The sequence below is a fragment of the Anser cygnoides genome, chromosome 15 (genome assembly GCF_040182565.1).
Source record: "Anser cygnoides isolate HZ-2024a breed goose chromosome 15, Taihu_goose_T2T_genome, whole genome shotgun sequence".
Lineage (NCBI taxonomy): Eukaryota > Metazoa > Chordata > Aves > Anseriformes > Anatidae > Anser > Anser cygnoides.
This window is the reverse complement of record NC_089887.1, coordinates 13047493-13074134: the sequence shown is the minus strand read 5'-3', so window position 1 is coordinate 13074134 and position 26642 is coordinate 13047493. Positions and strand designations below refer to the sequence as shown.

The following is a 26642-nucleotide window of genomic DNA, read 5'->3' as shown; positions in this document are numbered from 1 at the left end:
ACGGAGAGAGGCTTCGAAGACCTGCAGCACTCCTGTCCTGGGCCTCTCCCCTACAGCGCTCCCTGCTTTCTCTCCTTTGAGTGCCCAAATCCCGAATAAAGACGAATGATTTTGGAACAGCGATACTGAACACGCACAGCGTTGGCCCTGCAGCCTGCTCCAGCGCACAATCACGCACTTGCAGCAGCAGCTGTAGCATGGCAAGAAAGCTGCCTCTGTCCTGGCCGGCTCCATCCCAGGCTCGTGGGGAGAAGCAGGAGGATGGGGTGAGGATGCAAACAGCCCGGGGAGAGACCAGAGGGGCACAGAGGCCGGAGCTGGGGGGAACAGGTCCCATCTGCACTCTTTGCTCCCGCGCTGTTATTTTTTTTTTTTAATTGGTTTTCCTGAAGGAGAAGGGAAAGGAATTAGGCATCGCAGCAAACGTAAGAAACCTGGAGCCATTCCCAGGTCAGAGCTTCCCCCGAGCTTGTGGGGCCCAGCTGCCTCTCTGCACCGTCAGGAGGCCCAGAGGAAGCCAGAACCAAGGAAGAAAACCCACATTTCGCTGGGAACGGGCAAAATCTGAGCTGTGCAGATAGTGGGGTCTACAGAGAGGTGAGAAGGCGAAGAAGCAGAGGAGCTGACACAGGGCGTAGCGTCTGACCTGGGACAGGAGAGGTTTGGGTGTTACTCTGGGTATGGGACACGGGTGCAGGGACCTCGCTCCCCGCGCCCACCGTGCGCTCTGGAGCTGTGCGGAGGACTTTGTCCCCGAGGACGCAGCAGCACGCCATGCCCATCTGGACGCCTCCTTGCTGCCAGGCTGCACGGCTCCCCTCGCTGCAGTGCAACGGCTGCTGCTGCTCGGTCCCAAATCCACGCCTGCCTGGTGCTCTCAGGGAGCTTCGCTCGCAGCCTGCCCAGCTCTCCTTCGTCAGGACTTACGAGGCCGCATGCAGCACCGGGCACGGCGACCTTCCCTGCTCTGCGTGGCAGCGACGGCTCTTTCAAGGCACACCACCCACTTGCTGCTCGCTGCGAAAAGGCACCGTGCCCCGAGCAGACCTGCTCCAACAGCCAGCGCTGCTGACACCCACAAAGGGAACCCGCAGCCTCAACCGGAGCCGTTCAAAGGGAAGGGAACTGCAAGAATTGTGTTTCTTTGTACACAAAGCAATTTGGGAAAGCAGGAGGCTCACAAAGGGGACTGAGCGTTTTCAGAGGGGTTGTGCTGCTATTAATAGGGACTCGTGTCATCGCAGCTGCGCCCACGTGTGTCGTGAGCCGAGCACATCTGCACCCACCAGAATGCGCTGGTGGGGGCAACCGGAGGGAAAGCACAACCCCAGGGTGCTCGGGGAGCCCGAACTCACCTGCTTCGGATGCTTGATGCCCACAGCCAGCAGCACGAGCCCGTGCCTGGGAAGGGCAGCGCGTGGGTGCCAGCGAGCCCTGGGCCCCAGCACAGCCCCCCCGGCCTGGCACATCTCCCCCAGCCAAGGCAACCTGCTGACCTGCCCCAGGGATGCTTTTCTTTTGACAACTCATCTTGAGGGACCCTTCTCTGCTGTGCTATTGGAGCTTTGCTGCACAAGCAGCCTGGGAGTGCCAGCCAGGGGTGCCGGGAGCCCCAAACACCGCAGCAGCCCCTGCTCCCACCCCAAAGCTCGGGCTATTTCCCTCGGAAGGAAGACGGGGAGCTGATGCCCTGAGGACAGCACCCCAAGGGAACGAGGACTTTCCTCATTCCCAGCAGGTTCAGCACTTCCAACCAGAGGAGCAAAGCCTCCGGTGCACCCAGAGAGCGCTGCCTTCGTGTCCCACAAGGACCTCCTAATACTCCAAAGACAGTTTAAAAGAAATTCGCTCTTTGAACAGTGAAAAAGCAGAGGTGCAAGGGGCATGCATCGCAAAGGTGTCCTGGTTTTGCCCTCTGGTTTGAACAGAAAAGCAAAATGCCTTGGCAGGACGTGGCCAGATCTGCACAGGGCTCAGGATCACCTCCAGGAAACTTCTTTCCCTCGCAGAAAGCAGCCCCATGGACTCGCCCTTCTCCATCCCGAGGCCAAAATTGGGCAAATCTTTCTCTGATTGCACAGTAGGTTTCCGCAAAACCCACACATGCTCTCAGGGAAAGAGGAAACAGCTTCAAGTTGGTGTGAGCCTGTTCTTTTGCCTTTTTTTCTTTTTGCACTGAGCCTCCCCCCAGCACCCCGCTCCGTGGCAGACGGACTCCTCCGCCTGCACCCTCAGCTCGTCTCCTCCACGCTCCTTCTGCGGCGAGCCTAAGGGTGTAATTTTCATGGCAGAAATAGGGACTCGCCTGTGCCACCTCCCTCTTCCTACAGGAGAGAAAAGCGCAGCTGGGCCTGGATGACTCACGCTGCAGGAGCCGAGGAGGAGGACGCCCAGCACAGCCCCACGGCGGGTGCTGGATGCGGCCGCAGGGATGCTGCCGAGAGCCGGGCCGAGCTGGGCTGCGGTGCCCTCCGGCTGGGGAAGGGCTCCAGAGCCCAGCCACCAGCACTGCACAAAGAGCTGAGGAAAAACAGCAACAAATAAAAACCCACACACCACCTGGAAATAGAAACTTCTGCTTCAGAGGTACGGCAAGAGAGCGGAGGGGACTCGGGGCTTCAGCGGGCAAAGAAAAGCTGCTTTTTCTGAGCAAGAAATGCAGATTTCTAGGAGGGAAACAGACTTGTTGAAGTCTGGATGAGGAACCCAGACTCCCTCTAAAACCAAGGGATTACTGCACTTTTGAAGTAAGAAAACCCTGAACCCGAGAGGATGCCGAGCACCCCAGGGAGGCCAGGGGAGGGGGGTGTCTGTCCCCTGCCACCCCATGCCCAGGGCCAGGAAGGAGCTTTGTGCCGGATGCCCGTAACTGCATGGGCAAGCACGGATATCAGCATCTACTTTTCAAAGTAGATGGCAGAGATTCAAAATAGTTTGGAGCCCACAAGGAAATACTCCAAGAACACAGGGCCAGGATGCAGAGACACCTACACCCAGAGCACTGCTGTGTGAGCCCCCTTGCTCCACTCACAGCTTCGCCAAATACAACCCGGTACCTCGGCACACGGCAGTGGCTCGGTACCAGTCCTACTGCATTCGGGGTGGCCTCGCAGCTACCTGCTGGAGTTAAAGTGACAGCATAAAAGAAAGGGTTCACAGATGTAAGAATTATGCTTTATTTCTTTTTCTAAAAAACTAGGAGGTAACAGGCCTGAAAACAAGAACCGACCACCACCTTAGGGCAGAGATAATTAACGATAAGCTCTGTCGCACCATCCACATACACACTTGCACTAGCCACAAGAAACGCTCACACGTGCCCACCCCGTTTCTCACTTTTGGGACATGAAGCTCAGCGTCACGGGGTCTGACTTTCAGAAATGCTTCAAACCACAGCCCGAGGAGTGTGCTCTGAACCAGCGACGTTCAGGTGTTTGAAAACCAGACACCGCCAGACCACAAGAGGAACTGCAAAAACAGCCACAGAACTTTATAAGAACTGAGGCAGACTTGGAAATTTTTTTTTTCTTTTCTTTCTTTTTTTTTTTTCTATGGCTCTGTAAGGAAATTAGTAATCCTGCCATGTATTTAGCTGGTATGGTACCGTTAATGCATGAGCCATATCCTAAATTAAGACTATGACAAGAAATAGTAAATAACTATTTATTGCACACGTATCCCCCCCGATAAACAAACTTGGACTGCAGCAAACAGTTGCAATGAAGTGACAGCAGGTGAACGCCACATTAACGGCTTTGCTGCAACTGCCCCTTGCCACAGGTGGCCCAAATCGCAGCTGAGACCCGGACTGGGGCTTTCTCTGAGCTGCAACTCCAGCAGTTTTAATATTGCTGCCTGTCTTCAGCTGACAAAGGTTACCTAAGTATGCAAGGACAGTTCTTAAGTGCTAAAAGGCTGCAAACTTGGAGGGAGGGAGCACACAGGGGAGGAAATGGGAAAAAACCCAACTCGTATGGGTTGAGTGGGAGCAGTGGTGGTGCCAGGGGATGCAGCCCTCGCTCGGCGCTTGCAGTCACACTGGGGCTGTGCCCAGCTGGGGAAACAGCGATGGCGAAGACAGTGTTAAGCTTCGAGCGTCTCCGTTAATTTTAAAATAAGAAGTGGGGAAGAAACTCGTCGCAGCAGGAAAGCTTCATTAGGGAAGCGCAGGTGGCCTCTCACGTTCCATTTTAAGTTACTGTATGCCACGGAAAACAGGCAGCAAAACACATCAGGACAAACAATCTTGGATTTGCCTCCCGAGGAAAGCATTCTGGTGACCTCAGAAGTGTTCTCCAGGTCTATGAGTCAGCAAAAGAAAATAAATAAATAAACCGGGATAATAAAGCACCAACAGCCGCCAGGAAGTGTGGGTCTGAAAATAGCAGCAAAGTGTCACCTTCATCCCCTCCGACGAAGACTCCTGCAACAGTGACAAGCTGCTAGGTGACATCTTCCTCCTGTTCTGGGTCCACGTCCTCACGCCGCCGGTGAGCCCCACCGGAGCATCTCCCATCGCAGGAGGGGAGGCCAGTGCCTGCGGAGGCTGCTTCACTTCAGAAATAGTGCTACCTTTTGAAATTCGAGATTCACGCCTTACGAGAAGGACGCTTTCCTGAGGCTTCAAATACAGACAGGAGCAGATGGAAAAGAATTACTCTATCATCCGCCTGTCTCCAGCTGCGTGCCTTCTGAGCGCCTGCTTCCCGGAGCTTTGCAACCTCAGAGACCTCCCCTCGTGCCTCCCGCTGCACCCCTGGCACCCACCAGCCCAGCACCCGGCATCAGACCGCAGCAGAACCAGGTACGAAACAGAAATGGGCAAGTCCCACTAACCAGCAGCTAGGGGCAGAGCTGATCCACAGCAACTTTTTAGAAGTTTTCAGCCTCCGAAGAAGAGAGGCCGCTGACACCTTCGTGCTACCGGCTTTCAGCTTCGGCTGCTTTCCTGGCCCCAGAGCTAAACAAAGCACTGGGCGAGCCCACGGCAGAACCTTGCCCAACTCATAGGGAAGGCACGCTGGTTTTAAGGCTAGAAGGTAAGAAATATTCTTAATGCATCGTGAACAGCTATTTTGCTACAATTAGCGATTTAAAAAAAACACCTAAACGTTGTTACTTCCATTCCTAAGCAAAATTCTTAACTCATCATCCACAAATGGAGGCTGCAGCACTCATGCACTGCTGTGAGGAAGAAAAGCAAAGTCCTATATGATGCAAATCAGTACGAGTTTGTTCACTCAATCCTATTTTTGCAAGGACGGCGTGATAACTGTAGAGCTTCCTCACCCCCAAAGAGAAGACTCTAGAACAGCGTAGTGATGAGCCCTGACAAAGAGCACCATTTATTCTTAGACAAAACCAGGTAGTTAAGATTGATAATAATTGCAGAGATCTTGCTAAGTGTACCAGATTTCCTAATTATGCTAAAAGCAAGCCTTCCAGGCTCACAAGTATGCAGTTGTGTTGTGACTTATATGGAGTCCAAACTTGTTAAAATATGAAAAATACTACGCCTGATTCATACCCGCACCCAGCAATTTGAATTCTGTCCCATTGTACCATTATGCAGCCAACACACAATCATAATTAGTACCACAGACTGTTTATGGTTTTATTAAAAAAACTCCTGTTAAAAAATAATTATCATTCTGGTGCTCTTGCCCTGTGAGTGTTCATGTGTCTTGTTTGTACCAAATACTCGATTTCTCCTGAAGGCAGTGAGAACTGCAGGTTCCCATCACCTTGCGTGAAGGCAACGCCGAACAATTTCAAAAGCAAGATTTGCTGTTATAAGAGGCTTCATATCATAGAGAAGTATTGTATATTTGGAAATTTAAAACCCAAAGCAAACATATACATACACACACACACAGCGCAAGATCCTCAGCTATTGCAATTTTCTGAATTCCGCAGTTACGAGGGTGTGCCAGCTGCATAAACTGATGTGCAACAGATTTAATAGAGGAAAAAGGATCATGAGGTGCTGCAGAGGAGTACTACGACGTAATTCACAGTGAAAACTCACTTACAGTGCACAAAGCAACCTCACTCTGACTTGAACACGTGCATTCAGTCTCCCTTGTTTTCTTCTTTTAAACTGGAGACAAAATGAGACCAATATATTGTTTCTCACTGCAACACACAAGGACTGGAGGGGGAGAAGCCTGAAGACGTACAACCAGCAAGCCCAAGCACAGCTAGGAGCTTCTGTTCTCTGAAACCAGAAGCAAAGATTGCAGACAGGCTTCTTCCAAGGCCGGTCTTCTCTGCTGACTCAGAGCTTGCCTTCTATTTGCTTTTTCCTATCCTAACTCCAGATCCACTGATTATCTTTCTTGTTCTGTCTAAAAATAAGTCAAACATCTCCGTTTGCGTGCCTAAATAGCCCACTGCTGTAATTTCTCGCCTTCTGAAATTACAGTTCAAAACTTGCTTTTAATTCCAACCCCCCCATTACCAGCTCTTTATATTCCGGCACACACAGAACAGTGCTGCTTGCCCTCTTCTCTCTAACTGGGCTCGGATTAATTAACAAGCAATAGATTTTTCTCGATTACAATACTAAAGACCTTCTTTTTTCACAAATTAAAAAAGCATGATGATAGATCTTTTCTTCTGGATGGTAGCTTTGATGTTACAAAAATAGTACTCGATCTGCATGGTGGATAATAGAAATTTTAATACTGATTTAATGAATTGTTTTCGTGTCAGACTGAGTCATGCTTAGGGTTTTTGTTTTGCAAGATTTTTTTTAAATAACGGTAAAGGAAGACTAGGAAGTTTCCAGTGAAACAAGACTGTGCCAGGCCCAGTGTATATGCTTAAAAGATGTCTTGCTCCAGAGATGACAGATGTGGCAGGACCAAGCTAATGAGTAAATGAAATAATATCAATCTCCATTTTACAGATAAGTGAAGAGCCTGTGGTGTCAGATCCATCATCTGCTACAGCCTCTCAGTGACCCCACCTGGTGAGAGGACTCGGGACTGGAAACACACAGCTGTGAACTGGCTTCCTGCCCAAAATCTATGCTGGCCTTTTCTCCCTGCTCTCAGAAGGCTGTTAAAGCATTTCCAACTCATTGCTTGCGGTATACCAAGAATTAGATACCCTGGGACAGACCGGAGGAGCGCCACGCTTCCTGCATTACCAGCGTTCAGCATCCTCTGCACGGTTTGCATTCACATGTAATACAGTAACGTTATTTTCAAATTTATCAGAAGTGGGCATAAAGGTTCTCAGTAAAGCTTCAGGTGGAAATCAAGCTCTTACACTAAAGACAGCCTGATAAGCACACTGTTTTCTCCACTATAAATCCTCTAAATTTTGGTTGTTGGTAGCACAACATTTCCATTTAGGCACCACGTTAGTCAAATTCAACTTCTGTAACTCTGGGAGAGATTGCCTTGAGTTGAAAAAAAAAAAAAAAGCATGTGTGTGTGTCTCAATGCTTCTGCTACAAGTTTGCTGTCCTGAAAGCAAGGACTCAGCATTTTAGAGTACTGCTACCCTTTCTAATAATCCTTGACCAGCACAACTGAGTGCACACGGCCTAACAAATGGCTGATTCAGGTTTACGTGCTTCAGACTTGACTACATACAGTGCTTTAATTAAGCAGCCTGCTCTCTGGAGCTCATACAGAAAGCTCATTTCAAGAATAATGCTGGCAGCAAATTTGTTACCTACAGAGTGAGCTGGGAGTTCTCCCCCCAGTTCAACACTTACCCACTTAAACTGTTTCTTGATGAAATGCACCTCTCTCACACAGTCGGTCTGGTTTTGCCTCTCCAAACCACGATGCCTGGGCAGCTGGGAAACCTGTCCTGCTTTTGCTGCGGGCGTGGGACCCTGAAGCCCATGCTTTACGCAGTCACCCACTGTTAGATCCCCTCAAAAAGGATGGAAGAGGAACGATATTCCTCCATGTCAGTTTCTGAGGTTCACCTTGTCTCCTAACGAGGAAGACTCATGTTATTTCTGCATTAGATGGAAAATGCCTAAATCCATGCTGCTTACTCTCTATGTTCTGTATTTCTCAAAAAAGGAGCTGTCGCAAGCACTTGATGGCATATCTGAGAATATCTGCTGCATAAAACCCTTGAAGGTTTCAACGCTAAACACCCAAACCTAACCTAACTAGTGCACATGAAACTCTGTAAGAGGGTCTACTGATTGCAGTGTGCACTGACAGAAGCACTTCTTCTTCCCACTTGCCAATCATATTTAAAAAACAAAAACAGTAAGCATAAAAGTGGCGGAGGGGAAGGAAGGGAGGAAGCTGGTAGAAAAGAAACTAGAGCAGTTGGCAGGGTTTTAATATCTGTAAAGAAATGAGAAAACAAACCAAACAACAACAACAAAACCACCTCTACCCACAATTCGGCTTCACGTCCTTCAGCAGTGAAAGCTAAAAACTTTATAAGACTCTACTGTAAGGGACAAGGCAGGAATAAGATCTGCTCATACTTCCTGACCCTCTCCGTGCTTTGGCTTGGCTCAAGTCTGCACAACACTGGTATCACCTATTACTTTCACAAAACACTGTATATTTCTTGCATTTATGATAATACTATTTCCTGAGATCACAAATATAATCTTTTATCTTCATCTCATTTTGAAGTACCAACATAACTTTCTCCTGTAACAATGGCACATTTTCTAACAAAAACAACCCCCCCCCCAAACTCAGAGTTAAGCTGCTATTGAATCTTCCTATCTGCTATCGCACAAGATTCATTTGAAAAAGTGAGTCATTCAGATGATTTAAAGTCTTACATATTTATGAAAATTGGCAAAATTATAAAACGCCTTTCAAATAGTGTAGGAAGCATAACAAAACCACACTGCACCCAGAGGCACAGAACAACCCAGCTACCTGCCAGTCAACATCTTGGTGACTCTTCTGCAACTGCTCCTACATTTTCAGCTTTCCTTTGAGCTTGAAGCAACCCCTGCCCATGAGATCACGTTCCTGTGGGCTTGGTCTCTCTTTCACACTCCTTTCACACCTGTGCAGTCCCTGCTGTGGCTGCCAATTTACATCAAACTGCTCTGAGCAGCTCCTCACGCGTGCTGGTATGCCTGGTGGCAGGTCTCACTGATCTGATGGTGAAGTGCCTCCAGCTTCTTCCTTCACCCCAGATTTCTGATGAATTCCCATGCCGTCACACACACAGCCACCTTCAGGTATCTTGAAGGGGCAAATGCCTAGTCACACAGAGAAAGCTGGCTTGGGTCTGGGGGAAGAAAAATATGGGATAAGCCTTCCATCCCTTTACCACCTACACAGTCATGCTAAACCAGCATTTTCCCCATTTTCCCAACCTTTTTAACAAAGTCAAGAGGTCATATACAGTTGTCCCTTACAGCAGCTCCATATTACATCCGTCTGTTCATGCATCCGATTCCACATATGCATGCAGAAAAAAAAGCCAACCCTTCAGATAAAATACATCCAGGCTCAAAAGCAAACATCCCTGGGTAGCTGCTGCGTGCTTCTGTTGCACATGCCAGAGCTGCCCCAACTGCCGACTCCATGGGAAATGAAATCCTATATATGAACAAACAAATGCAATCCGATAAAAAATAAATAAAAGAGAAAGTAAGAGATGCTGATTTTCATATATCTGGATAATTTTCAGTGAATTGGGAGCACGTCAGAAGGGGCCAAATATTTGGAAAAGAGAGACAACCTTATCTCCTGCCATGAAAAAATAATGACCAATGTCAGCATTGCTAAGAGCTAAATCACTCCACACAAACAGCTCAGTCCAGCGACATGATACAGCGCAAGTCAAACTAACAAGAATTAAAACGCTGCAGTGGCCCTTCTCTAAATGGACTTAAAAATGCAGAAGTATTCCATACGACTCTAAAGCATTGCTTAAATTGCCACACAGCAATGCCAGGGGATGTAAGGCCCACAAACGAAGACCTAAGGTGCATGAAGAACCAAAGCTGGGGTTTTCCCGTGGTGATAAGGTCAGAATTGCTCAAGTACCTGTATTTCCCATAGCTGGGCAGGATATTGCACTAGTCACTCTGGAAAACGACTTCAGCAGCCACCGGCACAGGTTCAGCAGCAATGCAAGGGGCTGAGTGCCATCTACCGGGCTGCTTTGTCAGCTCTCCACTGCTGCAGCTGGATTTCCCTGACATCTCCCCTGAGTGCAGACAGCCCAAACCTTCTCAGACTGCTGCCTCAGGCATGATCAACACCTAAGATGATCCAGCAAAAGTATTTCAGTTGTAGGCTAGTGCAAGTCATTACAAAAGAGCCTGGCGAGCTGTGAAACTGCCTGAAGAGGCCCCTGCTCTGAGCAGCAACGTGGCTGGCAGGCTAACAGCAAAGGACTGCTCCGGCTGCAGAGCGGTGCAGGTGCCAGCCCAGCTCGGAGCAGTTGGCTGTCTGGGAACCAGACTAGTTCCTGAAGAGGCACTACTGCATGCAACCTCGGCTTCTGCGGATGAAGACATCAGAAACATTGCTAGTCAGTGAATATTAGTCAGTCACAACTATAATGCTGATTATATACCGATTTGTGAACACGGTAATAGGGAAGCAGAAGCTCAGGTTCTCTGGATTTTCTGACACTGGAAAGCTGTGTCCCCAGGATACTGCGATCAGTGTAAATTACGTCTTACGGATAGCTACAGTCTGAATACAAGGGCAGTCTCACGGCTGAAGAGGTCAAGAATCCAGAGCTGGCTGGACAGACAGACCTTGGAAGACTTTGAAGAAAAGCCAACAGCAGTACCCATGGAAACACTGAAGGTTTCTGAAGCTTCAGAGAGCCTCAGAATTAGCAGTTGTAAAACTCATATACAAAGAAAAAGCCAAAAGCCAGGAATTTAGTTTCCTTTAGTTGGACAAACAAGCAGAGTAAGAAAAAAAAAGTTATTGGTAAAGATTTATTGCTTAAAACTCTCTGGTTATGCAAATGGCTGGTAGTTGGTTCTCACCAGATCAGTCTGCCAGCTCATCTCTCACCAGCACAGGGAATCGCTCGCCGCCTTCACAGAGCTGGGTGTAAATCGCCCGATACAGCTGAGCTGCAGAGGCCTCTGGGTATGCCTTGGACTCCAGGACAGGCAGGAGTTCTGTCATCGTGAGCTGGGCAGGAACAAAGAAGACACGTCACCAGAGCGGGGCCAGGGTGCACTTCGGGGATTCCTGGAACTGAAGTGGCTGCATAACAAGCAAAAGCTACCCAGAGCAGTATGAGTAATACCACATTAACTGGCAGATAAATGCTTTCTTTTGTCATATTTAACAGCGACAGAGTTGTTCATCCCCTGCTCATAAAGCACACCAGCAGCCACCCAGCGCTCCTCAGCCAGCGAGATAAGTGGCAGTGCTTTTCTTCTGCGGCCTCTGTCAGCACCGTGCTGCAGAGAAGGCCCAGCGCTGGGATGAGATCAGTTCTCTGCAAGAAACTCAAAGCAAGCATGTACACAATTGATTTGGGAGCTCTGCAACCACACAGCAAAGAGCTTACTCGCCCACTGCTAAGTTCAACTCCTCATTTATAACTGATTGCTCTTGCCTCCTCCCACTTGGGTCACATTAATACAAGACAGGTGGGCAAAAGGCCAGCTCCAGCCCATGCAGAACAGGGATGCTGCTGGGGATGCTAGAGCTGTCTGACTTTCCCTGATCTGACCTCTGGCTTATTAAGCCTAGCTCACGATCTCAGTCCACACTCCCAAATGACCACTGGCCTTTCACAGTATAATTAGCAGCACAAAGCTCTGGGACGATGACCGGGACTGACAACTTGAGCAGAAGTGTACTTCCTGTCAAAGGACAAAGTTACCCCTTAGTGCCCCAGTCCTGAATTAATACTCAGGAAGGCATTTTGCCTGGAATTTTTTCAGCTGGTATCTGCTAATGAACTCCAAGCAGTCTGCTCATTAAAACTCCACACAGCCTGCTATGCACACTGCCTTCCCAGGAGAAGAGTGGACAATAAATTGCATGTGAGAATCACGTCCCTCAAAGCGTGGTTCAGTGGTGGAAACAACGGAAGACCCAAACAGAACAGAGTACAGGACATCTGCAGGGAGTCCCCTCTCCAGTCCTCTATAAACCCCTGCAGGAAACAGGGACAGAGCACAGCTGCTAAACTCTCGAAAGAGTTAAGATTTGTAGACATAAGGAGAAAATTGGCACAAGAAGAAGTGCTACATTTCCCCACTTCCTATGAGAAAGACCCTTCTCTTTTCCATCCCCCTGATCTGCTCTTAATGCAGAAGAATAGAGGGAAACAGACCTTCACCGAAGACAAGCTAAGAGTTAACAGGACTTTTTATGATTCTTGCTGTTCCTCTACAGAAAGGCAATGGACAGGGCTGGCCCAGAAATATGAAGCTCATTTCCCAGTGTATTTATCTTGTACCATGTCCATTCACTTCACCTGTCCCAATAATTTTACTTATCTTGCATATTCTACACAGAGCTGCTTCGGATACTCAGCGCTCACCCAACACAAAGCTAAATCTATTTAATCTATACTATTTAAATACATGTGCAGAGGAAATAGGGCCAGTCAATGAAGCATCAGACTTCAGTAACTACCACATTTGGGGCACACAAATAGCAAAGATCTCACCACCCGTAATTCAAGGATATAGCACTAAAAGCCCCGCTGAAAACAAGCAACAGTCCATCTTCAGCCAGAAAGGGAAGTATGGCCACTTACAAATAGCTCTTCCACAGGTTATAAAAAAAACCCTGCTTTTCCAAAGCCTCTGTCATTGAGATAGATCAAAGGGTATGTCAAAGGAAGAGGGCAGATGTGATTTCACAGATCTCTGCCCTTTGCTGTTGGAGGTTGAGAAGAACAAATGATCCCTGTGCAGCAAGCTCTCTGGTGGAGAAGCTGACCTCCTTTCATGTTCTTACAGGAAGTCTCAGGAAGGTAGAGTCAAGAGTAGCAGCACAGTGGTTTGAAATTAAAAGGAAAACAACAGACAGCAGAGAAGTTCACCGGTTGAAGAGGTCACACAGAAGAGAATGACAGAGTGGGGGCCCTAAGGGGACTATAAAGGGCTGCCAAAAGCAATCTCCAAGCACTATGAACATCCTCCACTGCCTTACTCCAAAAGAGTGGCTAAAAAAAGGGTCTGACACTTAAAGCGCTCTGCTGCGGTCTTAAAAGAGCAAGTCTGGCTATCTGCAAAGTGAGGCACTAATGGGACACAGATGACACAGACCACAGACATGAAGCATAAACACAGAAACACCACTGGGAGGGCCTGCTGTACGACTGCTCCTCCATCGTGATCCAGTATCCCAACTTTTGCACCACAATTGTCCTTTTCTTGCCCTACCACGGTAGCATTAACACTCTTAAAGACTCACCTTTTGTAAGGCAATTTCCTGGTGCAGCACTGACACTTGCAGCTTCAAGGCAAACAGGTCCCTCAGCTCCTGGAAACTGGAGTACCAGAGGAGAGGCACAGCCAGCGTGCCTGCACTGCCACATGCCCGACCCCTGGCAGGAACACAGGTGGGACAGCAGTTTCCTACATCCCCAGCGCAGTCTGGGTGCAGCCTCATCTGGGACTCCACAGCTGTCAGGGTGAAGAATTGGCAGGAGACAGGAATATGCAAGTTAAACCCGTACTCACAGAACTTGTCACCTACTTACTCTTCCTAGAAATTAATGACTAATGACATTAGACTCGTCAGGGTAAGCTCCTCATACATGGCACAATCTTAAGTTACAGCATGCAGTGTCCCCAGTCTCTTGATGGTTCCGTCACCAACTCTTTTGAATTGCACCAGATAAAATTTTCGAGCCTCTCCCAAACACAGATGGGTGGCAAACAGGTACCATGGCTTCACTCGCCACCAGAGACGCTTTTATGTACTACTTTACCACAAATGACAACCAGGAGAAAAATGATGTTGGTCCATAATGTTCTGAACACAGAGGGCAAACCACTGTTCAAGCATAGCTGGCCACATTCATACCTGACCACAAACACAAGGACTGGCTCACCTGCTTGCAGAAGCTGCAGCTTATGCAAGCATTGGGAGACTGTGGTTTGCAAACCCTCCAAGGTTACCAGGCTTTCATACTCTCTTTGCAGAGTGGGATGGTCTAGAAGAGAAGCAGAGGAAAACCAGCAGGCATGAGCATACTGCAACTTTCTTCTACATATCACCTCCTGGAGTGACCTTGGGTTAAACCAGCCCTTACTTTGGACAGAGAAGGCTCCTGTCCCTGTCCCTCATGTCTGGCACACACCAAGAGCAAAAGATGCATGGAATTGGAACCCACCAAAATCATCCTTACTCCACCCTCTGCCCTCCTCCCCCATTTCCCTTTTTTCTTACCTGCAGGCTCAGCTTCCACATACTGGCTCAGAAGGGATGGGACATCCTGGAGGACCTTTAATTCCTCCTCTATCTCCGCAGGACTGAGTGCTGGCGTCGGTGAACAAAACTCAAACAGCAGCAGCTTAAGGAACATGACACAGCACAAGCTCTGTGCGCTACATTGAGCCCCAGGCAGCTGGGATCAGGGGCGGTGGCAGAGGGTAAGCAGCCCATGAATGTCATTTGCAGACAGCAGGTGGGGACAGCACAGCTGTCTGTGGCCTCTACCTCGTGGCTGTGTTTATCTGGATACCAAGTTTTATAACTATTCCAAAGCTGCACTATGAAAAAGAAAAAATACTTCCTACGGACTGGACTTAACCTCCTGTTACTGGAAGTGTAACTCTCCGCATGGAAGTACCTCCCGAACTGACTGAACCCGCTGCTTGCTGCACTGCACCACACGCTCTTGGAAGGGGGTGGCGAGCTGAGGAAGGATACAGTAGTCTGGATCCTCTCTGTAAAACGCTTCCTTGCAGCTGCTGCATCTGCACTTGTTTGGCAGAGACGGCTTTTCTCCCATGCCCTGAAAATTCAAAAGGGACAGGACATGGAAGAGTTATGCTGTGTTGTGCAAGACAGCGCTCACACTGAGCTGCGACACACCGATACGACATCGGCACTTCAAACACAAGCATCTTCCTCGCCACTTTCTTTCACCAGAAAAAGTGGCTGTTCACTAGCTTTTCCCCCCTCAGTTTTCCAGACTGGTATTAGACCGACAATAACACCCTACAGAAAGCTTCAAACACTGCAAAACACCCCTGTCCTTTCTCTCAGCTTGGTTTGAGGGGAAGGGTTTACAGCCAGCAGAAGAGACAACACACTTCCATAAAACAGAACGTGAACCTGCAGCACATCAGTAATTCTGCTGCATTTCCCTACATGTGGTTTTATCCCATAGGAAACATAATAAGCTTCCATTTTTTTCTTGGGGGGGGTCAGGGGTGGGGGACAAGTCTCTTGCATTTCTGTACATTTGCTCTTTTAGCAAATGTGTACAAAAAGGTTACTATGGTAGAGCAGACAGGACAAACACCCTAGCTTTTACCACCACGATTCCTTCATCAGCTGAACTTCCTCGAGACTCTTCTTTAATTTAACTTTTAAATCTTTAAATTTAAATCTTTAAATTTAACTTTACATCTTTTTAAGTACAAAGTGTCATTTTTGGCATGAAGCATGACAGCCGTGCACCAGTATCACGGACACAAAAACCAGAAGTTTAAGCACAGTATCAAAGTAATCTGGACAGGACCTTGTATCAGAGACCAGGTTTTAGAAGAAAATGTTATGCTAATAACAGTGCTACCAAGGAGGTGCATTTAACCTACAGACTTCAACATTCCCACTGATGCCCAGACCCCAAAACATCCTTTATTCAAATGACTGCTTTAAAGAGCTGGTGCATCTCAGCCATTTCCCCCAAACCTGCCACAACACACAGCAAGAGCCATCAGGAGGAAGCTTAAAAATAGCTACGTAGTACGTGACTGTCTAACCCAGGCGTGCATGTGTCTTCTCTCCATCTGGATGGATCTTTTAAATCATAATAGAAAATGCAGTTTTCAGAAACACATTATGCAAAGAAATAGTAAGGTTAATGGAACAGAAAAGAAGTTACCACATGTGCCAGGCAAGATGCATTCTCTCTCTAAGTGATCTACAGCACAAAGGTTATTTTCAATTTGTCACTAAGTTGAAAGTAATTGTGAAGAGTGTAAAATTGTACTGGAGTGATTAGCATGCTGAAAGGCTTAATTTACAAGGGAAAATTAAGTGAACCAAGTCTTTACAACTTGCTGAAGGGCATCTGACAAATTGCTGTCTGATAAATGACAGTTCCCCACAGGAGGAGCAATTCTTGAGGGTAACACAAAGAGCTGTAACTAGATTCAGAGTTAAGCTTAATATCTGGACAAATCACGTAATTAGAAATACGCTAAATTATCACAAGATTTCCCAAATGAAGCGGTGAGAGAATCCTTCCTGGGGACTGGAGAACAGGCGAAAGATATGCTTGGGTCAGCAATGGATTGGGAAACTTTTGTTGCACGGGGTATACAGGCACCCATGCCACACGGTTTCCTGCCTTCAACCTCTAGTATACAGGCTGAGCGAAGACTTCTGCAGCACTTAAACCTGTGATTAAAGCATCTCTGTACGTTTCCAGTTTGGGGATTAACAAGGATTAGCACTCTGAAAACAAATGTAAAACTACTGGCTAGATCAGCATGAAAACACACACAGTTGAGAGCAGCCTTGCAGACAGCTGGGTGGGACTGATCCTCCTGCTCCAACACCGCAGGGCCGATGCCCAGCCTGCCCCAGAAACCAGCCAGGGCTCCCCCCAGCCTGAGCCCTCCTTCGCAGCCCTTCAGCAGAGGAGAGTCGTGGCCTGGATGACCAGGCTGGGCTTACCTGCAGTTCCTGGAATAGGCTTTCCTGTAGGGATGAGGTAGCTTCAGCTGGCATCTACAAAACAGGAAAATCGTTAACTTTGACTACTGGAGGTCAGCAGAGCCTGGTCTTCACGTAGAGAAAGTTACATTTTGTCTAAATTTGAAATGAATTTAGCTGTGGCGGAAGATGTCAAAAGCCCTGGAGATGGAATCCACCACTGCCTTCAGCCTGTCCTCAAGGCAAGAGGATTGGTCGCCTCCACAAACATCAAAGGAGCTGACCTGGGAGAGCTCCTACCCCCTACCACCAGCAACCAGCGCTTCATCCAAGGTGAAGAGCCAGGACCAAGCCCTGACAGAGCGGAGCGAAGACACAGAAGCAACACCTTCAAGGAAGCTAACCATTAAAAATGTGTGCACATGCAAACCTTCCTAACTATACTGCCATACCTGAGCACGACAAGGCAGCTTTGCTTAGCGCCACATCACACAAAGCAACGCAAAAGGAACATTTCAGCTTCCTCTGGGTATATTCCTCTTAACCCCGTAGTAGAATAAAACCTAACTTGTGATTGCAGAAACATGCATGTTGGCAGGTATGGCTAGAGTCATGTGCAAACTACGAACACGGGACTTTACGGGACTGGGGCGATTAGTAGATGGAGTGGGAGTTCAGGTGGTGTTTTCCTCCATCCCTACAGTGGCAGGGAGGGGTACAGAGAGGACACGGAAAGCCCACCTGATAAACACATGGCTCAGGGGCTGGTGCCAACACAAAATTTTGGGTTTTTTGACTACGGGGTGCTTTACTCGGCACACGGCCTGATAGCTGCAGCTGGGTCCCACCTGTCTCCAAGGGGAAAACAGATCCTAGCCCAGGAGCTGGCAGGGCTCATTGAGAGGGCTTTAAACTAGGCAGGAAGGGGGACGGGGATGAAATAAGGCTTGTTAGAGGTGTGTCGGGGGAACAATGTCAAGGCTGGGGGAGAAGGCAATGGCCCAGCTGAAGTGCATCTACACTAATGCACGCAGCACGGGCAACAAACAGGAGGAGCTGGAAGCCATCGCGCAGCAGGCAGGCTACGACTTGGCTGCCATCACGGAAACCTGGTGGGACCACTCTCATGACTGGAGTGCTGCAATGTCTGGCTATAGGCTCTTCAGAAGGGACAGGCAGCATAGAAGGGGTGGTGGTGTGGCTCTCTATATTAGAGGGTGTTTAGATGTTGAGGAACTTGAGGCTGGAATGATACGGTTGAGTCCCTATGGGTTAGGATCAGTGGGAAGGCCAACAAGGCAAGCATCCTGGTAGGGGTCTGTTATAGACCGCCAAACCAGGATGAGGAGACGGATGAGGAGTTCTACAAGCAGCTGGCAGAAGTTGCAAAATCGTCAGCACTTGTTCTCGTGGGGGACTTCAACTTCCTAGTCATATCCTGGAAGCACATACAGCTCAGAGAAAGCAGTCTAGGAGGTTTCTGGAGAGCATGGAAGATAGCTTCCTGATGCAGATGGTTAGAGAGCCTACCAGGGTAGGTGCCCCGCTGGACCTTCTGTTCACAAACAGAGAAGGACTGGTGGGAGATGTGGTGGTCTGGAGCTGTCTTGGGCAGAGTGACCACAAAATGGTAGAGTTCTCTATTCTTGGCAAAGTCAGGAGGGGGATCAGTAAAACTGCTGTCTTGGACTTCCGGAGGGTTATCAAATATCAGAAATCTTAATTAAAGGACTTTGGAGTTCCAGCCATCCAAGAGTAAGCCCTTAGCACGGCAATGTGTACTCAGTAACTACAAAGGCTTCTAAATTGTAAAGGGTCCTTCCTACTGAGAAGGATCTGAGGAGCTGTGAGACCAAAGCAGGTCCTACAGAGCAGTGGAGAATAAAGCAGACTTGGCATATGTGCCAGGCTAAATGTCCAGCAGAGCAGAACAAAGGTTCCCACCTCCCAGCACTCACCCCTGTTGCTGGACGGTGACTGTCTGAGGTGAGGTGCTCCCTCCAGAGATGCCTTCAGCTGTTGGGTTCTCCTTTCTGCCGGACTCTCCACGGGAACCACAGCTTTTCTTCCCTGCATCAGTTAGCTGCCTGCCAGCAGCTACCAAGTTCCTTTCCCCAGATGAATCCCTTATGGAGAAGCTTTGCTGCTCCTTGAGGGCAGATTTGGATGAACCAGGTGCCCTTTGGAGTTCAGTCGCAGCACAGACCCCTTGGTCACTGGCACTGTTGGCTGGCCTATGACTCCTTCCTTGTTTGGAAGCCACCCCTTTTGAAGAGCTCTTCCCAGCTGTCCTGGGACCCTGAGAAACACATCTGGCAGGGGCTCTCCTTTGTGGTTTTTTCACGTCTGGGTCAGTCCTGTATGGTGCTCTTAGCTGGTATGGAGAGGGCTTCTTCAAAGAGGCAGGCTTTTTGCTTCCAGCCCTCACCTCCCTGGTCACAGGAACATCTCTGACAGACACAGGCACTTGCTGTTCTTGAGCATTTTCAAAAGCAGGTCCTTCATCTGCAGGTTTCTCTGCTGGAGCTACTTGGGCCTCTAACGAAGTTTTTGAGATGCTTTTCCGGACTTTCAGAGCCTTCTCTAAGGCCCTGTTCAGCAGCTCCAGCTCTTCCAGCTCCTTTGGTGAAGGCCTGCTCTCTGTGAGAGGAGAAGACGTATCAGAAGATCCAAAACCGAATCCTCCCCATTTCTCTCTACATTACCTCACTCTTCCAGCTGCTGCGGAAGGAAATGGAACCCACTGAACGGCGCGACAGGTACCGTGGCCACACTCCCACAGCGAGTGCACAGCGCAGCAGGCAGATACGCCCAAACCCCCGAAGACCCAGCACAGATGGGAGTCACAGAAGGAGATCCCCCGGGGGCAGCCTCCCCTTGGCTGACAAGCGTCATCTCGGTCGGGCCTCGGTTACCGCACCGCGGCCCCATGTGCCACGGCGTTGGTGGAAGGGAGAAGCAGAGGAAGGCTTGCAGTCAGCGCAGCGCAGCTTCTAACACCTGAGCTGGCTCAGCCCCGGCCCCAAGGCCCTGCGTGACACCAGGTCGAGAGGGAAGCGCTCACCATGTCCATCCCCGGAGCTGGCCTCTGGCTTCGGCTCTTCGTCGTCCTGGCTGTCCCTGCGCGGGGGGCACACAGAGCACAGACCGGCAGTGCTGCACACCCCCGGCCCGCCTCCCTCCCCCCGGGTCCCGCCGCCCCCCCGCTCCCGGGGGGAGCTCGGCCCGGGGGCTGCGGGGGGCTGGAGGCGCAAGGCCCGGCTCGGGGCCGCACTCACCGCCGCAGGAGGGCCCGGCTCCGCGCCGCCCGCTGCTCCAGCTCCCGCCGCCGCTCCGCGCCGCCGCCCAGCGCCGCCGCCAGCGCCGCCGCCAGCCTGCAAGGCCCGGCCGGGGCCGTCAGCCCGAGCCGCCGCCGCCCAGCCCCGCAGCCGCCGGCACCCCGCACCCGGCACCCCGCTCACCGCCGCCCGCAGCCCGCAGGCAGCATGGCCCGCTCCGCTCCGCACCGCTCCGCCGGGCGCTCCCGCTGCCTCCTGCCCGGCCAGGGCCTGTGCGAGGCGGGCGCTGAAGGGGAAGGGCGGCCCCAGCCTGCGGAGCACCGCCCAAGGCCTCCGGGGCCGGCCCCGCTGCGCCGCCCGCCCCCGGCCGCCCCGGTCCGCCCGGCCCGCGCGAGCTGGGGGTGTGGGAGGCCGCGGTGCCCGCGCAGGGCGTCTGAGGTGTCCTCGCCTCGGAGGGCTGTGTCCCCAGGGTGGGATGTTGGGGGTTCCCCTGTCGCCCCCTAACCGCAGGCTTTCGTGGAGAGAAAGCCGGGGGGCTCTCGGTGCGCCCGCAGCGCTTGTGGAGCCAGGGCTGTAAGCCCCTCGCGAAGCGTTATTTTTATATCAGTAAAAGCGTGGAGCCGATCTCGCAGTGCGTTCTGGGCTGCCGCCAGCATCGTCACAGCCTGCTTCCAGAAGCCGTTTGTGCATCTGGGGCGCGCAGAGAACGGATTTCTGCTAACTTGGCAGCAGAAGCGGAGCATTATGCCGTCCTCTCAGCAGCCTGTGTCTCACAGGTAGGCCCGAGTTCACAACACCCAACGATTCTGCTTTCCGAGGCCAGGCAGCGCCCGGCCTGCTCCTCCACGGGCCAGCGGGCCCCGCAGCGCTACCCGAAACGTCGGGCAGGGCACGCAGGAACCGGGCAGGTCAGCGGCTGCAGCGCTGCGAGCCGCCCGGCACCGGCAGGGCCCCTGCAGGCCTTCTGGATGGATCACCTCTTTGGGCACAAAGGGCTTGGAATCGCCAGGCGTGCTAGAATTTGCATTTCGGTGCAAACAACGAGTCCCTAAGATGTTTTTGGCCAAATAGATGGTTTCATCTCAACTCCAAGCACGCAACATGTCTTCTGACTCCCATCTTTAGGCAGAATTGTTGCCACGGTTTTCTCCCAAGGAGGTTTAAAAGCCGGTCGCAGCTGTGGTGCCGAGGTGCGGTTCTGCTCCTGCTCAGCGCAGGGCCGGCCTCTGCTGCAGCCAGGTGCTGCAGGAGAAGGGAGGCGAAGATCTTGTTAGGCACCTGCGTGCTGTTGACATTTAAGCGATTAAAAACAGCTGAAGAGAAGATCAGTCTGCTGTACTGTAGGAAAGTCACAGGAGGCTTGATCTGATGTCACCAGCTTCTGCACCACGTCTCCGTGGTTTGGAAATGCTGAAAAAGGAAGGCCCCCCCCACCAAGTTTCACTCGGCATTTGAGATGAACCAGGCGCGCGACCCCTCCAGAACCTCTGGCTTTGTGCAGGCAGCGGGATGCCTACCGAGGCTAAGAAGGCTGCAATGCTGGGAAGAAGGATGGAAAGGGCGCTCCCACTGGGAAGAAGGACAGGTGGCCATTTCATGCCACCAGTGCTAGAGCCTGTTCCTGGCCTGGAGTCGGAGCAAGGCTGCGCGAGCACTGCTGCCACCAGGAAATCAGAGGGGCGGCGTGTCAGGAGGGTGAGGCCGGAGCTGCCCCTTCTAACAGCGGTGAGCACAGCGTTTGTTAAGCTGTGGAGCGAAACTGTGCTGCAAGAGTTGGGGTGAGGTGATAATTAGCAGGTGGAGAGCAGAAACTTTCTGACAGGGATCAAAGCACTCTGCTAATACTTGAGGCTCAAGACCTGCCCATGACAGAGCAGCCTTTCTGCCGTAAGAGTGCTCCCGTCCTGTGTGAGCAGCGCCTCTCCTGCTCTGTCTGCACCTCTCCCACCAGCTCCTGCTGCCTTCTGTTGAGCCTTGCAACAGGGCAGCTGCTGGGCAAACTGAGTCGGGCCTTCTCTCGCGGATGTGGAGCCTTTCCTGTGGCTCATCTGGCAAAATCCAAGGTAATTGTGTCTGATTTTTTTTTTCACTGACTGCAGCTCCTGGTAGAAGGGGTAAAGAGCAAAAAGCAATATTCTGTTCACAAAGCAGTGAGCCCTGACCCAGTACTGACCTGGTGTGCCGGCACAGGAGACATTTGGGTCAGGACTGAGTGACTGTGTTTCAAACTAACAGAGTCTAAACTATCATTTTATTTCATGTTAGTGCTTGCTGGGAAAATGCTGGGTTCTGTGATACAGCACATGCTAAATAACATTTAAGTTGATGCTAATTACTACTTAAAGATCTATTTACAAAAGACAAGTAGGTTAAAATACCTGTGCAATGTAGAAATGGCGGCTGCTCCAGTTATTTTCAGTCCCTGCAATGGTAAAGTGTTTTGCATAGGTGAAATGTGGGGGAAGTTACGGTGTCAGCATTTGTTGCTCACATTGACAGGTGCCCGGTAATATTCTGCAGTCCATATTCCTTCTTTACTGATGGCCTGACTGTCAAATGCCTGGAAGCTAATAAATATAGCTGTCCATACACTTGGATCTCCTGCTGGGTGCCTAAAGGCCTTTGAAAACTCAGCCCAGAGGCTATCATGGCAGGAGTCCCTAGGGTAAAATTCAAGCAGGCATCACACTTGCATGAACACCAAGGAAAAAAAAGCAAGAGACTGAAGCAGGGCAGATTCCCTAAAGTAAACTGCTTCTTCACCCAGTGCTTATTTCTGTGCTGGAAAGCCTTAAATGATCCTGTTAGACTATTGCATCTAGCAGTTCATCACTAATAAACCTACACAAACTTTATTATATTATCCAAGCCGTACTCCTCCTGCGTGCTGCCCTTAGAGATGAGAGCATCTGCTGAGCTGACACAGGAAAGTCCTCCCTGTATGCCCCAGGGTAATGTCCTATACAAACTCCTCAGGTTCTGGAGAGACACCTTAAAGACTGGGGAACTGACACACACTCTTCTCTGGGTCCCAAAATATTCTTGTTTGAGCCGAGGGAGGGAGGGGAAAGCCTCACAGTAATTCCAGCGCAAGCCTGTGGATGTTGCTGTGCTGCTGTAAAAATGCATAAATATCCAAAGATCCTTCTTCAGCCCTTGTTGTCGTCTTTTTGGAGCAAAGACTCCAGGAAATTAATCTGTGGGAAACATGGGTTATAAATAGATTCCCAAGCCCTGTATTTTGCTGCAACTGAAATCCCTGCAGAATTCACAGGGCTATCAGCAAGATGTGGGAAAGGGATGCAAAATGCCCTGGGAAGAGGCTGTCCGCAGCTGGGAGTGAGGGACGCCTGCGTGCAGGGGGCACGTGGATCTCCCTGGGGTACCCAGCGGGTGCTGTGTCAGCCCGCAGGCACGTTCCCGAGCTGCAGGGCACAGGTTGCACGCGTTTGTAAAATCGGGACAAACAACAGCTTTGTGAAGTTGTCCGGGAGACGAATGCTGGGAACGGTGGGAAGATCCAGAAAGAAAAGGGAATATCTTTCCAAATGTGGTCTCCTGAGGCGTGGGGTGTCCGAACAGCAATTTCCACTGTCGGCCTGGAGTTTGGGGCGGGCAACAGCCCCGTGGGGGGCACGCAGGGCGCTGGCAGCTGGGTTTCTCTGCTGTGCATTACTGCGGGCTCCAGCAGTGCCTGCTCACGCCGCAGCCACCAAGCAGCTGCCGTGGCCCGATGGGGAGAGCTCTCCCGGGAGCTGGGGAGATGAACCTTCCTCCAGGCGCCTCCGGCTGCAGTGCTGGAGCACAGAGCAGGCCACGGGCAGGAGGGGGGGTCTGCAGCACTGTGAGGCTGCCCGTCGACAGCAGGGGATGAAGCTCTGGCCCGCGGCGAGGGGCATCTCTGCCCAGGGTGTGCGGCTCCGGTCTGGCTCTCCGCAGAGCCTGCTTGGCCACGAGGATGGAAGGAAGCGAGGCGCTGTGGCGCGGGGGGAGCAGGGTGTTTCAGCAAGGAGATCTGTGCTGTGGGGTGAGTCTCGGGGTCAAGGAGACTCGGCCAGGGTGTTTGGAAAACATCTGCAGCGATTCGTCACGCTGCGAACACCGTGTGCAGGAGCCTTCTGCCTCCGGCGGCTGTGTTTTCTGCCGGCGGGTCTTCAACAGGGTCTTTCCTTCCCTGTCCTGGTAGAAAAAGATGCACTTAATACAAGCTGTTCCCGTAAAACCAGGCGGGCAGTGGGTATGCCACAGGGGAAGCAGGGGATTAATCCCCTGCTGGGGAGCGAACGTGTGAAGGATGATCACGTTAGCACATCTTCACAATCCTGAACCCAAGCTGAGGTCTCGGTTCACACCGAATGCTCACGGTGTGTCGCTCAGAGTTGTCAGACTGTGAATAGGTCTGGTGCAGTCCTGTGCAGAGGGTCCCTGTGTTGCTGAGGAATTTATGGGGCTGTTTTACCCTTGAGGCTTCTCGCTGGCTGATTTACAGGCTGGGAAAGCACAGCCACGTGGAAACCTGAGGGCTCCTTCCTTTTTCCCAGCCTTCTCGCAGCACGGGTCTTCATGAAGTGGGGGAGGTGGGCTTTCTGTGGGACTGGGAGCACCCACCCGTGGACCAGGACTTCTCCTGCCGCAGACTCACACATGGATAGCATTGGACCTGCCCCTGAAACACGTGCAGTGACGTGTCAGGGAGCCTTCACGCCTGCATGCTTACCCACACCTCGCTGCCTGGGGGCTGCTTCGCTCAGGGTGGCAGGAGAGCCCCTCCAGCACCAGCACTGCTGCTTTCAAACAAGAAGCTCACTGCAGCTGTGATGTGGAAAGGCCCCAGCAGAGCAGAGTCCCTTGAAGTGATCTGTTTCTTCACCCAGGGCTTATTTCTCTGCTAGAAAGCCTTAATCCCACTAGACAGCTTTGCCATGAGGTTTGCGTGACCGCTTGGTGCTTGGGGTGTTTGCACCCCGAGGAAGGAAAAAAAAAAGAAGCCATTGGAGAAACTCACGAGAAGAAAAAAAAAAACAGAAAACAAAACAAAACCAAAAATGATAGAAGGTAAATGCAAAGAGCTGAGCTCTGGGGCAGGAATCCCTGATCCACAGTTTGCAGGGGAGAATTTGCTGGGGAAATAACCCTGCCTGCTGTCTGGCTGTGTCCCGTGCTTCTGCTGCTCGCTGCCGGCGGAAACCGCGTTGGTCTTGGCATGATCCATAAGGCCTGTGACCCCGAGCTCCCCGTCCCTGCCACGCTGAGCAGCCTCTGGCCTGCGGTGGTGTTCCTGTGCTCGGGAAGCTTCAGCAGGAACACGAGGGCTGGGGGCAGCAGGTGCCTCAGCTGTGCTGACTCCGATGACCCCCAGCCTCTGACGCAAGCGAGCTCGGGCTCTGACGGATGCCGGGTTTGAGTCTGAGCCCCGTGGAGGATGGAGGGGAGCAAAAGCCAAAGGGAATCTTTTCCTATTTCTCTGAGTTGCTGGTAAAGTATAAAGCAAATTTATTTTCTCATCTGCTGCTGTAATACTCACAGATAAAGGCTAAAACCTTGCTGGCTCTCTGCTTATTAGAAGCCCAAGCATGGGGCATATGTACCTGGGAGAGGTGAGGCTTCTGAGACAAACACGACTACGTTTATTCCCAAATATCTTCCTTCCAATTAAAGAAAGGAACATTGAACCTTTAACTTGGACGGGGTCTGTCTTTTCCCACCTCAAGATGTTTCTGGTCAGGACGTGAGGGTTGTTTTGCTGCACTTGCCTGGAAGTGCCCGTGCAGCGGGATCGGGAGAGCACAGCTGGGCTCAGCCCAGCCGCCCCACACATCCAACGCCTCCCTCCGCTGGGAATGGAAGAAACAGTGGGAAAGAAAAACCTCCAGACACTTGTATATCCACATCAACAGAGGTCCTCAGAGGCAGAGTTCTCTGTGCTTTTCTGGCAGCAAAGCCAGGACAATAAGCCATGAAATGCGTTTTCTAATCGCTCTTTTATTATTCTCCTTCTTTAGCTAATAATATGGAGTTAGAGGCGAAGGCAAATGCCAGTTCTGAGTGCCCTCCCTGCCTCTTCTGTGGTGTAGTGACTGATGCTAGAAGAGGCTGCAGTAATATATTTGGATTTTAATAGAGCATTTGATGCTGTCTCAAAAAGTCTGTGCAAAACCGATTAGGACAGGCTGTATCTGAAAGCTAATGACAGAAAGAACTGTTTCAGGTGGAGGAAGGTGTTTAAATTTCTGCAAACATTACTGTCAGATTCAAATCTGATTAATCAGATCAAATTAATATCATATTCATCTTTGGCAGCGGACTCAGACAAGACCTTTCAGCTCCAGGCCATCACATCATCTGTTGCATAGGTAAGAGCGTTTGATGAGCTCTGTCCCGTTCCCAGTGGGCAGCAATCACACTTAGAGCTGAGCTCATTGATTTACTTTATTCAGTCTCATCTTCCCCATCTGGAATTCAAAAATTACTGCAAGTCTCCATATGCTAGAGATCTCCTTTTCATTACTCCTGAACTTGATTTAGCACATAAGACGGAGTTTTTCGAGGCGCTTTCGGCTATAAAGGCTTCCAA

The 26642-nt window shown here is 50.7% G+C and overlaps 2 protein-coding genes across 10 annotated transcripts in view; one reads left to right on the top strand and one right to left on the bottom strand.

Annotated features, from left to right (window-relative positions):
* Positions 1-3156: 3156 nt before the first annotated feature.
* Positions 3157-20386, bottom strand: TEDC2 (tubulin epsilon and delta complex 2). Of its 8 annotated transcripts, XM_066977710.1 has the most exons (13): positions 20252-20386; positions 20069-20164; positions 19855-19946; positions 18749-19430; positions 16812-16865; positions 14832-14916; positions 14349-14463; positions 14011-14112; positions 13368-13579; positions 10967-11117; positions 4837-5032; positions 4400-4615; positions 3157-4301 (listed from the first exon to the last, which is right to left on the bottom strand). In XM_066977710.1, exons 1-10 carry the CDS (start codon positions 20275-20277, stop codon positions 10971-10973), a joined length of 1611 nt encoding a protein of 536 aa, XP_066833811.1. In that variant the 5' UTR covers positions 20278-20386; the 3' UTR covers positions 3157-4301; positions 4400-4615; positions 4837-5032; positions 10967-10970. The 8 variants fall into 8 exon arrangements, with proteins under 8 accessions (XP_066833811.1, XP_066833813.1, XP_066833810.1 ...); XM_066977712.1 differs by having other exon boundaries at positions 3157-4621; XM_066977709.1 differs by having other exon boundaries at positions 3157-4615.
* Positions 20387-20466: 80 nt separating this feature from the next.
* LOC106033340 (ankyrin repeat and fibronectin type-III domain-containing protein 1-like) overlaps positions 20467-26642 on the top strand; it is a 213237-nt gene continuing 207061 nt past the window's right edge. Inside the window, exon 1 of one of the 2 annotated variants that reach the window (XM_048061865.2) lies at positions 20467-22131. In XM_048061865.2, coding sequence (XP_047917822.2) covers positions 22092-22131 — 40 coding nt within the window. In that variant the 5' untranslated portion in view covers positions 20467-22091. The remainder of the gene's footprint in view (positions 22132-26642) is intronic. The other variant, XM_048061904.2, reaches the window with a different exon arrangement.